The 14548-nt window shown below is 34.9% G+C and overlaps 1 protein-coding gene across 2 annotated transcripts in view; it reads left to right on the plus strand.

The window, feature by feature from the left end:
* Prkg1 (protein kinase cGMP-dependent 1) overlaps positions 1-13708 on the plus strand; it is a 919569-nt gene extending 905861 nt beyond the window's left edge. For both annotated transcript variants that reach the window (XM_048338777.1, XM_048338779.1), the window contains 6 exons: positions 2500-2641; positions 3973-4136; positions 5325-5447; positions 5667-5729; positions 7162-7228; positions 9151-13708. In XM_048338777.1, the coding sequence (XP_048194734.1) occupies positions 2500-2641; positions 3973-4136; positions 5325-5447; positions 5667-5729; positions 7162-7228; positions 9151-9249 (658 nt within the window). In that variant the 3' untranslated portion in view covers positions 9250-13708. The remainder of the gene's footprint in view (positions 1-2499; positions 2642-3972; positions 4137-5324; positions 5448-5666; positions 5730-7161; positions 7229-9150) is intronic.
* Positions 13709-14548: the final 840 nt, after the last annotated feature.

Below are 14548 nucleotides of genomic sequence, written 5' to 3' on the forward strand. Positions count from 1 at the left end.
AGTGTTTTTGCCTAGTTACATTGTGATATTGTAGGACTCAGTTTATGACTGTGTGGTTAATCATTGTAATTAAATTTTAATGTGCTTCTCAATAAATATCCATAACCTTCTAATTCTGGAAAATTGTTATATATTGCCATTTAGCTTAACCAACCACTCATTTCTAAAGGAGCCTGTCACTCATTCTGCTGCAGATAGAAAAGCAAAAGCGCAATTTATTATTTCAAAGATTTATAGAGGGCAAATGATTTATTTCTGTAAGCAACTCTCTATAAACTGTTGATCAAACAAGCTTTCACTTCTGTTTTGGATCAAATTTATACTGTCGCTTCCAATTCTACTAGTAATTTTTCACGTTGACTCACCCTAATTCCATGTTTTGCCCTGCTTCCAAGTTGTATATTTTTAAATCTTCTATCTCAAATATGTCGTGACAAGCAGTGTGTGGCCGATAAGCATTTCTTTTAACACCAACATTTTATGCATATATTATATTGATTGCTCCACAGTTGAGACAAAATTTTTATTTATTAAAAATAATCAGTTTAAGTTATATTTATATATAGGAAATACTCAAGATACATATTTGGAGGTACTGGGATTGGAACCCAAGCCTTGGTTTTTGCTAGACAGGCACTTTAACCATGCCCCTGCCCCTTTTTACTTTAGCTATTTTTTTAACTTTAGTTGTTTTTGATAAAGGACCTCAAGTTTATGCCTGGGGCATCCTGGACCACAAACATTATATTTATGATTTCCATGCAGCTGGAATAATAGGGGAACCCCATTTAGCCCAGCTTTTATTGGTTCGCATGGGGTCTCAAGCACTTTTTCTCCTGAACTAACTTCAAACTGCCATCCACCCAATCTCCACTTCCAAAGTAGCTAGGATTACAGTCAAAAGCCATCCTGTGAGGCCCTTAGGCATCTTTTGAAGGAATGGAAACTGACATTCTAGAATTCTCCAAACTTGAGTAACCTTAGTACCAGAGAAGCTAAAATTTGAGTAGTTAGAGGGGTAAATAGGTAAATAACATCATTCCTAGAACTGTGTTTCAAAAGAACAATAATTCTTTTGAGAATTGCTGGTTATTTTTGTGACAACATAGGGGACATTGGTCATTGAAAGGAAGGTTATACTTTTATGAAACACACTATTCTGAAAAATTACCTGCAAGATGATCATATTAGCTGAAGATTTTTGAACTGATTTTGTAAAGATGAAGCCAAATTCCATCATTTAGTATGATAGACATCACTGTTCAAATTTGAAAAATGGGCATATGTCACCCCAAAACATGCAAGGTTCAGGAGCTCCTGTGAGAATCAACACTTGGGGCTAATGTTTGCTGAAAACTACATAAAACTCACATGCTTGCCATCCTGACTACCTCTCTGCCACCCCAGGAGCTGATGTTATAAAATTATTAGATTGGGGGCTGGGAATATGGCCTAGTGGCAAGAGCGCTTGCCTCCTATACATGAAGCACTCCGTTCGATTCCCCAGCACCACATATATGGAAAAACGGCCAGAAGGGGCGCTGTGGCTCAGGTGGCAGAGTGCTAGCCTTGAGCGGGAAGAAGCCAGGGATAGTGCTCAGGCCCTGATTCCAAGGCCCAGGACTGGCCAAAAAAAAAAAAAAAAAAAAAATTATTAGGTTAAATTTTTTAATTGAGAAAGAAGAATGAACCTATTGTTTTAAGGAGTCCCATGCAAAACAAAGCTGGAGGGTTTTGTTTTAGCATTTAATCTTCAATACCAAGTTCATTTTCATTATGCTATTTCTTTCATTCAATTACTCAAAATAGACAGGTGTATACATAAAAATACAGAGAAAGAAGGATGGAGAGGGAGAGCTTTCTTGTGAAACATCACCATCAAATTAATATTTCCTCTCAGTTACCACCTCCTAATTATCTTTTAGTTTCCTCTCTTCTTACTACTAATAAGATTATAGTGAGGGAATGGATATTGGCTTTATGGATGCATACCTAGGTGGCGATGTTTGTTGCTTCTGTGAAAATGTGAGGTTTTGTGTTTGCATTGAAAGAATCATATCTGCATATTTAGAAAGACTGTAAAAATGAGTAGGAATAAATTTGTCAGCTTCTCCTTTAAAAAGCAAATTTTTAGTAGACAGGCTCTAAAATAGAATTCTCTGTCACACTCTCACCCACTGCCTTTGAGATCTGTGGGCCTTTGACAGGAATCTACCAAGTCTATATTAGTGTTTTATAGAACTCTTCTTGATCCCTTTCAGGAAGTTAGATTTAGCTGCCCCACTCACAAATGCAGAGAGTTCTTGACTTGATCCTCAGATGTTAAAAAACAAACAAACAAAAAAAAAAATGAGGGAATGGCAATCATGCCATACTAAGCCATTGAACTCTAGTATCTAAAGGAATTTTGGCATGGATATTTAGCAAAATGACACAAATAAATTCTACCTAATTGGAGAAATTGATCATAGTATTTGAATTCCATTTTCTGCATTTCAGAGGTTCTTTTGAAGATTCTACAACAAGATTTTACACGGCATGTGTGGTAGAAGCATTTGCCTATCTGCATTCCAAAGGAATCATTTACAGGGACCTCAAGCCGGAAAATCTCATTCTAGATCACCGAGGCTATGCCAAACTGGTCAGTGCCTGTCATACATGGCTTTGTGCTGCAGAGTTAAAGTATTTGTTGGCAAAGCTGTGCATGTTTGCTAACATTCAAATCAGGCTTTTTGGTTTTATTTTAATGTGATAACTGTTCTTAAAATAGATTTAAGGAAATAATGTAAATATTACAAATTTAATTGACTACGGTTGTGTTAATAATACTATAGCAAAATATGTTAGAAAATACCCTTGCTGGCATGTGTTCATAGACCTAAAAGGGCTGATAGAAATTATATTTCCATCCAGCTTTCTGTCATCCAGGAAAATATGTATATATTATGTGCTCAGATTTTTTTATGGTTATCCATATTATAGAATAAATTATCTGGAATAATTGATCCAAAGATCTGAAGATTTACATGTACTAAGGACATTCACTTAATAATGTCCAGATTTTGTAGGTCTTGTACCTATCAGTAAGTGATTTTATTTTTTAAATTATTTATGATTTTTTTTCTTTTTGGTGCCAAGCCTGGGGCTAGAAGTCAGGGCTTGAATGCTGTCTAGGTGCATTTTTGGTCAAAATGAGTGCTCTACCACTTGAGCCACAGCTCTACTTCTAGCTTTATTATTACTATTACTGTTATTATTATTACTACTACTACTAATTTTCAGTATTTTATTAGAAATACAAGTCTCACAGACTTTCCTGCCTGGGCTGGCTATGAACTATGGTCCTCAGGTGTGAGGCCCTGGTACCTGGTCCTTTTTGTGACTTTTATTCAGCATATGGTTGTTAGAAAAGTCAAATCAATGGAAGTTAGTATTCATATCAAAGCCAATTTGCTTTAGGAAAGAAATACTACGTCTGAATATGCAGTTCTTCTTTTAGATGATTAGAAAAATTAGGGCAAATTCCTATTTTATCTGCTCATATATACTACGAACCTAGTTACTAGTCCCATACATGTGTTTTTCATCTCCACTCACAATGAAGATACTTCTCAAATGATTAACACTAGACAAATAGCCTAGTTCTGAAGTACAGCAGTATTCATGTCTATTCTGAGAAGGATAATAAATTGGCCTATCTAATCTCCTAAAGTTTTGCTTTGTGCAACCTTCATTGTCATACAAACAGGAAAAACAACATGCCTTTCAAGAAAATGAGTTGCTTGTCTTTATAATAATGTGAATTTCATCAAAAATGTTTGCAATATGTGATGCATTTTCCACAATAGGACTGAAATTACTAGTATTCATGTTTATATTTTTAGTGTTTATTATCTCCATTGTTGCTCAGCAAAGCAACATACTGTTTTGTAATGTAAATGGCTTAAGTATCTCACATTTCTCTTTTGCAAGGTGGACTTTGGCTTTGCAAAGAAAATAGGATTTGGAAAGAAAACATGGACTTTCTGTGGAACTCCAGAATATGTTGCCCCAGAGATCATTCTCAACAAGGGTCATGACATTTCAGCTGACTACTGGTCACTGGGAATTTTAATGTATGAACTGCTGACTGGCAGGTATGGACATTTATAGGGAAGAGCTCAATAAAATGGACCAGAAATAGCTACACACTGCTGCCTCTGTCACTCTGTTTAGACTATCTTTAAAGTACACATCTCCTTATTTGCTACCACATGTTCATTTGTTACTAAATGACCATGAATTCATGAAACAAGATCTGAAAGAAGTTATGTGGGAGTAACCAACTCATTGCTAACTTGTAGTTTTATTCTTACTATTTTTTTAATGTAGAGAGATGATTATATGAAGGACTTCATCCCTTTTCATGAGACTTTTGATTCTAGTCATTTGGCTGGCAATGAAGTAAGGTATAGTAATCATATGAGCAAGCCTAGGATCAATTCTCTGTAGGAGCAGGAGAACCTGTTAGTGATTTTTAGATCTAGATGAATATGTATTGCTGAAGATTGTAATACATAATTCATAAAAGCTAAAGTAGGCATGATATTTAAGATTGTATACATAAGGTATAAGATAGAATACAAGTTCCTGAAGAACCAACAACAAAAGTAAAGATAATATACCCACATGACAGGTGCTGAGGAAAATGAGTAATGGAGTCATTTCTGAAGGCTGGGTTTGTCCAGGAGACTTGAAGAGAACAGAAAACCTGAACCTTTCATGTTTTAGATAAGATCAGGCACATTGGGTTGATGTAGGTTATCAGAGTAGGCTTTTGGAGGCAGCAATGCAACATTTAAACTGAGGCTTGATTAAATGAGTCCTCAGCCAGATAAATAGGAGATGAATCTCTAGGCAAAATAGTTCTCTGAGGTAGAAGGGCTTCTGTGCCTATATGCAGTAATGATGGTAATGATATGAGGTGAGGTTGTACCTCTCATGCTCCTGTGACTCCTCCTAATGACTTTACACTTCATCTCATGTATAATCAGTGAGTAAATTAATGTGAGGGTCAAGCACACAGCTTGAATCAGCAAGGACAGCAAGAGGTTAGGCACCCGCACAAAAAAGAAAGATGGGAAACAGCAAAACAGCAAATATCTTTCATGCACTAATGGTTTTTGCTAAGTGATTTGCCAGGTTGTTTTAATATTATTCAAATTCTATTCCATTTGCTTAATTAATTAGGGACCCAGCATAAGAATGATAGAGCTTTGAACAATTCAAGTATTCATTTTTTTAGAAAACAAAAATAATATGTCTTATGTCTCTCAATTTTTCAGCCCACCTTTCTCAGGCCCAGATCCTATGAAAACGTATAACATAATCCTGAGAGGGATTGATATGATAGAATTTCCAAAGAAGATTGCCAAAAATGCTGCTAATTTAATTAAAAAACTATGCAGGTTAGTGTTTCAACCTCATTTTTTTGTGTGTGTGATCACTGGTTTGTTTTTGAGACAGGAACTCACTATAATGTCCAGGCTGGCCCTGATCTTACATTTCTCCTGCTTGGCTGTTGAGATTAGAGGTGTGAACCAGCATACCTTCCTCCAGCACAGTATGTTTGAAAGGATTGCAGTATGAAAAAAAAGTACTTAACAAACCTATTATTTTACTTTTAGGGACAACCCATCAGAAAGATTAGGAAATTTGAAAAATGGAGTAAAAGACATTCAAAAGCACAAGTAAGTGTTCTTTCTTTATAACTTTCTATTTCAGAGTCCAGAACACATGTTGAGAATTTCCCCAGAATGATGTTTTTTCAAGTTTTTAGTGTATACATAAGATAATCCTACCATGATATCCAAAGAGACAAAGAATGTGGACAAATGAGAGTTACTGGTATGTACATAATGCAACACATATATAATACATGGACATAATGCAATAATTCTCCAGTAACATTGAAAGGGAGAGTGTAGACAAATACGTTTGACCAAGAATTGCATGTGTATAAATTTCAGTTTATCTAGCTATTTTACTAACATTACTTTCCAGACAACAAATCCACAGGTGAACCTTCTCCCAGATCCCAGTCACTACCATTTTTCTCCCTTTGGCCCAAAGAGAAAAATATACTTTGAAAAAATCTTATATAACGGTAACTTCTCCGTACATCGCTTTTACAGAAACAATTTTAAAAATAAAATAATATATGTAAAAAAATCTTGACACTTTATTCTCTATCAGCATAATACAAAAAAAAGACCTGGTATTCTTTCCACATTTTTTCTACTAAACTAAAAACTTTTAGATTCATGTCACCGCCTGCCCATGAGGTGATGCGATAGAACAAATGGACATGAAGTTTAAAAATAATAACCCACCCAAAACATAAAAGCCCAACAGCTTCACTTTCACCATCAGAACTTATCTATGCTGGCTAGAGTTTCTAAAGTTAAACCAACACAAACTGACTTTTTCCTCTATTTTAATCTGCTGTGTAATGCTTCTAGAGAACTCATATCCTTATCAAATAAACTTATTTAGTGAGATAGCTATGATTTTGGGTGACTTGCAAAGAAATTGGTAAAAGCAGTTGTTAACCCTGGAACACTTCACAGACAAGAAACATAACACCCCTAATTTTACAGTATGTGGTTCTCACTTTTACAGAAACATACTTCCCTTAGTACATCTTCTTTCCATTGAAAAAGACAAGAAATGAGGAAAGTGGAATCTAAAAAGCTAAACATAATGATGTGCCAGGTAAAAATAGTTGAAGCTGAGGACTCGCCTAGCAGCAACGATGGATTGTTCATTTCTGCCCTGAATTTTTTGTTTTGCCCCGATTCTATCTCTGTAAAGTGACATGCAGAACATAGCATGAGCATATCATCACGTTTATTAGATTATAATGATAGCAGAAGGACATTATAACCAAAATGGCAGAGAATGAATTTGCATGCTAGTTGGTGTTTAAAGGTGACAACTACATCGCTAAAGGTAAGCACTTCAAGAAAAAGCCAATTACAACTCTTCAGTTAAATAGAGAACATTTTGTCACATGAAAATGTTTACCTAACTACTATCTAGCCATTATGCATGTCCAAAATCTTGTAAGAAGAAAATTGCAACTGGACCACCACCTTTATTTTTTTTTTTTTCCTTTCTTAGGTGGTTTGAAGGCTTTAATTGGGAAGGCTTAAGAAAAGGTACCTTGACACCTCCCATCATACCAAGTGTAAGTACACTTTCCAGTTCCCAATTCCAGGACATACTTGATCGAGTTTGTCAATGAATAAACACTTGTTATTTTATTTTATTTTTTGCCAGTCCTGGGGCTTGGACTCAGGGCCTGAGCACTGTCCCTGGCTTCTTCTTGCTCAAGGCTAGCACTCTGCCACTTGAGCCACAGCGCCACTTCTGGCCTTTTTCTGTATATGTGGTGCTGGGGAATCAAACCCAGGGCCTCATGTATATGAGGCAAGCTCTCTTGCCACTAGGCCATATCCCCAGCCCTAAACACTTGTTAATTTCTGTTATAATAAATATTAAGTATGTGCAGAAGGGCATAGTGATTTTGGAACAGTTTTAACAACAATCAATGTTGAGCCCTTGTTGTTTCTCTGATGCCTCCCAGTTCTTCCTCCTGAGCACCTCCATTTTGACTGGATGTTTATCCTTCAATGAATGCTCTTCTTAACAAAAGATGCCCCTTTGCTTAACAAGTCAGATTCCTTGATGTTGTTCTTATTGTTAAATAGTGGTTCAATTAGTAGACTGTATGAATTTGAAATAGACTTCAAATGTTTCCATTTATTTTTACCACCACTGAATCTGTTTAATAAAATATACCATATTCATTAAGCTTTGTTTTAGAACAAGTGTCGAGTAAGAAGCTGGAAGATGTAAATATTAAACCTAAATTATCCAACTGGATTTTATCAGGGTTCAAATATGTACTAGTAATATTAAGCAAGTTTTCGTTTATCTCTGCAAATTGGAATTAAGTTGGTAAATTTGTAAGAGATTTGTTCAAGTTTAGGTATGGATTCTATGATCCTTAGTATCAGCACACAAAATCCCTATATATGGCCTGGCTCCTACCTATTTCTCCAGCCTCCACACAGGCCAGTTACTTCCCTGTTTATCCAGCAGTGGTATTAGCCTCTTCATTACTTCAAACTATGGCTCTCTCTCAGGGCATGGGTGTATGCCCTACCCTTCTTGAACTTTTGGAAATTTTTTCAAATATACTTTATATGTCTAGTTGCTCGTATGTCACTTTTCATTTTTCAAAGCACTAGCCAAAATCCATAGTTTTTCATAGTTTTCTGTGCTTATTTGTTTTAGCCATACAATGCATTATCTGCTATAATATAAATCTTCAAGGGTAAGAGCCATTACATTGTGTTTTTTTTTCTTTTTATTCAGTAAAGTTCACAGCAATGTTCCTAATGCATAGTAGATGATGAGAAATTGTTCTGGAGTAGAAAGTGAATAAAATGTTTCTTAGAATTATTGATTGGAAAGTAAAATGTGATATAGATGATAGATAGATAGACAGATGATGGATATATACGCACCACAGAAAACTATTCCACTGTAAAAAATGAATTCTAGGCATTTGCAATAACATGGGTAGAAATGGAGGTTATTATATTAAGTGCACTAAGTCAGGCACAGAGACAACTATTAAGAAATCACACTCACATGTGGCATCTAAAAGAGCTCATCTCATATAAGTTGAAAGTAGTAGGGTGATTATCAAAGGCCTGGGGGCTGAGAGTGGAACAGGGAAAGATTGACCAATGGTTGTTTCACAGTAGCTTTTTATTGGTTAAAGAGAATGATAATGTAATTTTTATTTCAAAAGGATAGAGGAAATAATTATCAAATTATTTTTATCATGAAATAATGAATGGTTAATGACACACGTATTTTTAATCAGATTTAAACATTATGCAATTGATAGGTCTACGAAACATTACAAAATACTTCATTTTCTTTTTTTTTTTTTGCATTAGTTAAAACACACACCCACAGAAACATACACACACATTTAGAAACTACTCCTATTAAGATTGAGGAACAAAATAACATCATGCCTCGGAATTCTGACAATGTCAGAGGCTTTTGGCTATTAAGTCTCTTGTGTTGCAGGTGGCATCACCCACAGACACAAGCAATTTCGACAGTTTCCCTGAGGACAGTGACGAACCGCCCCCAGATGACAACTCGGGCTGGGACATAGACTTCTAATGTATTTCTCTTACCTGCTTCTGCCTTGCTGAAGACAGCTTTTTTTCTGAGATACAGCTGCCAGCAAACACGAGGGAAAGAGAGAAGTTTAGTGCTCGGGGTCACCATGATGCCTTTGATCGCTGCTGCTCCAGTAACTACAGTGGCATTAGGACTTACTGCTTAGATGACAATAGTGCTCTTTACATGTTTTCTGTTTTGAACCTAACATTGCAGTTGACATGGTGGTCCTGAAGCAAAGCCTTTCACCAGTAAAGAGATGTTGTTGTTGTTACTGTTTTACTATTGTTGCAAGGGTCTTGCTTTGCTCTGATTATAATTTGAAAGACTATAGGAAACACTTCAACCTAGTAGAAGAGTCTGTACCCTGCTAGAATTATCAAGAGGATGAAAGAATAATATATTGAGTAGGAGAAATGACTATGGTACAGATCCTGGGCTTATTCCCTGTTTTCAGATGAAGGTTGTGGAATCTGTTACTGTGAGCCAGTTATGTATACTGTACACAGAAAACCACACATCTGTGGGTCACAGTGTTCATGTCAAACCAGTGCTAGAAGTTTTACAATTTTATTTCCCAGCAGTGCTGATGACAAGACTGAATGTTACCTTTTCTTTCTGGCAGATTTTTAAAAATTGGTATGATACAAGCACAACTGCTATAGGATTGCTGAGCCCTTTCTATAGCAGGGATCTGTGTGTTTTCAGAGGATTGAAAAAAATGCATGATATTTGTTTGTTCCTTTCTAATAAATTGGCATGACAGAATGGGAGAAACAACTCACAAAACCATTTCATATTTTTTAAAAATACATATATTGTGCTTAAAGATGGTCCTGGAAATAAGAAGCAGCAAATTGGTTTTTGTTTATTACCTAGCATACCCTCAAACTGGGGCTTCAAATATTCCCTTTTATAAAAATGAACCCTTGGGGTAGGGGAGGGATAGGGTGAAAGGGATGAAGGTCCATCCAAAAACTTAAAAAAAAAAACTCTATAGGTGCTATGTATATCTTTCATCTGTAATGTCAATGTCTGAACAGACAACACAAATTCTAATCATTTTGTGTGTAGCCAGAGATCCAAGCATTTTCACTAAATTTATTAAACCAAATTTCTGTCAGATTTCACTTACACAACATAGTCTGTGTTTGAGAGATAAAGGTGATACACACACACACACACACACACACACACACACACACTCACACACAGCTTGTTGTCTTAGGCCTGAACCAAAACAAACATAAGAAAGGAAAAGAAAGTAAATACTGAGTCAAAGATACAAGATTTTTCTAGAACTAGGTGCTTTGCTTATGAGGTCACAGAACAAGACAAGAACCCAGCCAAGTGTTAATTATCTTTTGATGAATTAGTCAGAATTTGTCCAAGTGGGGTTTAGAGAGGAAAACAGGAAATGGATTTCCTAAAAAACAAACATTAGCTGAATAGAACAGAAATAATTGCAATTCTGAAGATTGTTGCTAGCTAAAAAAAAACTTAGATTTTTAATATCAAATGTTTCACATGAGAAAAAAAATCAGCAAATTAAACTAAGACTGCTGATAGTAGGCCATGTTACTATGATTAGCTGCCCCATGTAGCAGAAGCTACTTTTAGGCAGATAGCATTATACCTACACAGACATAGGTATTACAATCCAAGCTGTCATCCTAGTTTAGAAATCTGTGTTAATTTGGCCAAATAAGTATATATTTGCTTTTAGGTCTAAGTATGTTTTGCTTATTTTGTCTAAGTATAGGTTTTGCTAATGTAGAAAATTCTATAAAGTAGTCCAATTAGTTATATTCTAGCCGAGAATTATGAACTTGGGTTAATTTTTTCATATTCAAAAGTATTTTAGAATATATTTACAAAATATCATAGGTCTATGACATTTGGAGAATAAAATTGACTAGTAAAGGGTAATAATTAGAAACTAAAGGCATATAATTAGAATGAAACTTAAGACTTTGATCCAACTTGTTATTATATTATTGGTGTTTTCCCTCCTTTACAAGCATTTTTTCAAAATCAATCATTTCCCAAAGACATCTGCTGAACTCTTCAGACTGTAGATTATAAAATGAAAAATATCTACCTAAAATCTAACTAGAATGGATGTTATTCCAAAAGTGTTGTTTCTTTTAAGTGAGCTTTGAAATAATCATTTCAACCTTAGCATCCATGTCAGCAATTTTTGTTGAAAGCTAGTATGGTTTAAACATGCTAAAAGATTGCTAAAACTACATTTATTTTCCTTGTCATTAGAAAAGTGAATCTTCTTCTACAATTTAAAAACAAACAAACACCTCAACAGCCCATAAATGGTTAGTAAATGAGGATTTGAGACTTATGGTTCAAGTCTAAGACAACATATGTGTGTAAGTAAACACAATGGAAAAAGAAGAGTGGCATTTCAGCACATTTCAGTTATAGGTTGTTTTTCCCACTTGTAACCTCATCCCTATTCAGTTCACTTCATTGCATTAGGCTGTCTAAAGCAATCACCAAAATAAAACAATAATGAACTATATCTTCCAAGAACTGCTAGCAGAAAACATTCACCTGATATTCAATACTTAGTTTTAAAGATTTAAATATTGTCTCCTTGAAGAAACTAGGGCTATAATTCATGGTCAGCTTCACAAAATGCATCTTACTTTCTTTCATAATTGTTCATGCTCCCTCTTTTTTTATTACATGAAAAAATATGGGTAAGTTAGAACAGTGCCAACCTGTTTGATTTGTTAACTGACTTAATTGTTAATATTTTGAGTATGGGAAATAGGGCTTTCTATGTGTCTTGACTCACAAGGAAACTGAAAACTGCCAAGGAAGGAATGTAATTGTGTTTGAAATAAATTGAATTCAGTAGAGATTTATGGAAATTTCTATAATTGGATTTTTAGGTTTGTTGTCTTCTTTGCTATTAAGACATGTATCAGATCCATGTAGCACTTAAATTTATTTTGATTATATTCATTCAATCATATTTTTTCTTAAAACAATGGAAGAAACATGTGAATTGCACATGTGAAATAATATATACATTCAATTATAGAATTCTTATAGTTTTATTTCTAAATAACTGAACTGATGAGGAACTTAAAAGTCAGCTATGAGATTGAAGACAAGGATGTTAGAACTGATTTCCGAAAACAGGCAATTTGTGTATTATCCATAAAAATGTTTTCTTTCACAATAGGACCACAAACAAATATTTATGTAAATAGATATTTTTGTGTGATATTTTGTGGTACATATAACATTTTTAGTGTTTCACAGCATTATTATTTCCTTTCCTTTTATTGAATAATGTTTTCGGTCCAAGTAGACTTGAATTAATGTCATTCTTGTCAGTATTATTGAAAATTATGTCAACAGTACTGTCACTCATCTGTCCCATAGTTTAGAACATGACCTGGCTATCTGGCATTGTTGCAAGTGCCTTAAATTCATGGCATCTTATTAAAGAAAAAAACAAATTTGGTGTTATGCTGCATGACAAAGACAAACACACCTCAAATGTTGTCCTTTCTTAGCTTGCTGCGTTTTACAGTTCTTTCTGCTGACAATTTATAAACCTTTATTATATAATATTGATGAATTACAGAAATGATAAAGTCGTTCTCTTAATTCTGTTAAATGTTCCAGAGCTGTGTATCTGTTCATGAAATACAGCATCATTTCTGTGAAATGTATAAATGTATGTGCAGGTGAAATTAATACATGACATACTATCAGTCTGTATACAGGTATTCCTGTTTTGCTAAGTTGTGCCAATTCAGTAAAATAAGACAAATTAGTGCAGTCAAGTCCTCACATTTCTCATTTTGTAGACTCCATGAATCATGGTCCAATCCAAAAGAGTATATATATTGGAAATGACTGCTCACCACACCTCGTTCTGAAACCAATGACGAAAATGTACCCTGGTACACCACTCAACAAAACAGGACGCTTTCTCTGAGTGCTTGTATATGCAAATCAGCTATGAGGCAAATATTGAACAGACTTAGAAAGCAAAACTTCAAAAGTATGTTGTTGGCTCTCCTCTTTATCTGCCCCTGCATCAACAGACAGAGCTCTGGGACCTTGACTATAACTCAGAGGTTTGGGCTTTCTGAGTAAAGGGATATTTCTGTTAAGCATCATCAATCAAATTAATTTTTGATGTATAATGTTTTTACAACTGGTGAGTTCTTTTGTATTCTTACAGCTATGGTTATTTGACTGTCCTCTTCCCACTTGTTCTACATGAAAGAGTCTTTTGTTAGTCAGAATGCAACAGTCACCCAATGGTCCTTGACCATGTGCACTCTTTACATGTAGATGAAGAACTTTTTCATAAACTTAACCTGCTTTGATTTGCTCTGTATTTTTCCTGCAGCTGTAATTGCCGAGTGCCTGTTGTAAACTTTATAGAGTTGAAATAAAAAAAATAATTACTTTTGAACTTAGTTGTGTTTCATTCCAGAAAAGAGGAGCAAACAAACAAAAACAGAATTTGTATATCATACTGGAGTTGAAATATTGGTGTTAGCACTGGAGAATGCACTTATAACCTAAATGACCCTTTGCAAAATAATATAATCTAATATAAAATTCATCTAATAGGAACAAAGTGATAGTGGGAATAAAAATAAATAAATAAAACTCATTCAACAATTTCTCTTTAGTAATTCAGCAGTACATCTTAACCAATTCACCTTCCAATGTGAATCATAAAATGTATCCACACACAAAAACCTGCAATTAACCGGTTTCACTAGGTTAGCATCACTCACCCAAGTTACTCCTTTGGGTATTTATCTTCCTAGTGCAAATCATGCAAAAAAAATAGAAGAAACTAAAAGGAGAGGGTATCAAATATTTAGTACATGAGAGGAGAGAATTATTTGATATGAAAAGAAAAAGGATTACTCTCTAAGCCTCTTCCCTGGATTTTGATGATAAATTTCATACAAAGAGTATAGAATTAGGGAGCCCTGTGATCATAATGCACAAACTTCCCCCAAAACCTGGTGGCCACATCCTTTTTACATGCCTTTGCAGGACATGATGCAAAAGTCAAAAGTAGCAGTGTAAGAATTCTCTCAACTTGACTGATGTTATTTTATGTTGCCACATTGCCAGCAACAGTGGGTTGAAACTCCCTTTTAATAAAGAATAGAAATCTGATCCAATTAACTTTCTCAGTTAGAGCCAATAGAACAATCTGAGAAAATATGCCGTATCAATATAGCACATCTAGAGGGCTGGGGATATGGCCTAGTGGCAAGAGTGCTTGCCTCCT

This window comes from Perognathus longimembris, chromosome 2, assembly GCF_023159225.1.
Source record: "Perognathus longimembris pacificus isolate PPM17 chromosome 2, ASM2315922v1, whole genome shotgun sequence".
Classification (NCBI taxonomy): Eukaryota; Metazoa; Chordata; class Mammalia; order Rodentia; family Heteromyidae; genus Perognathus; species Perognathus longimembris.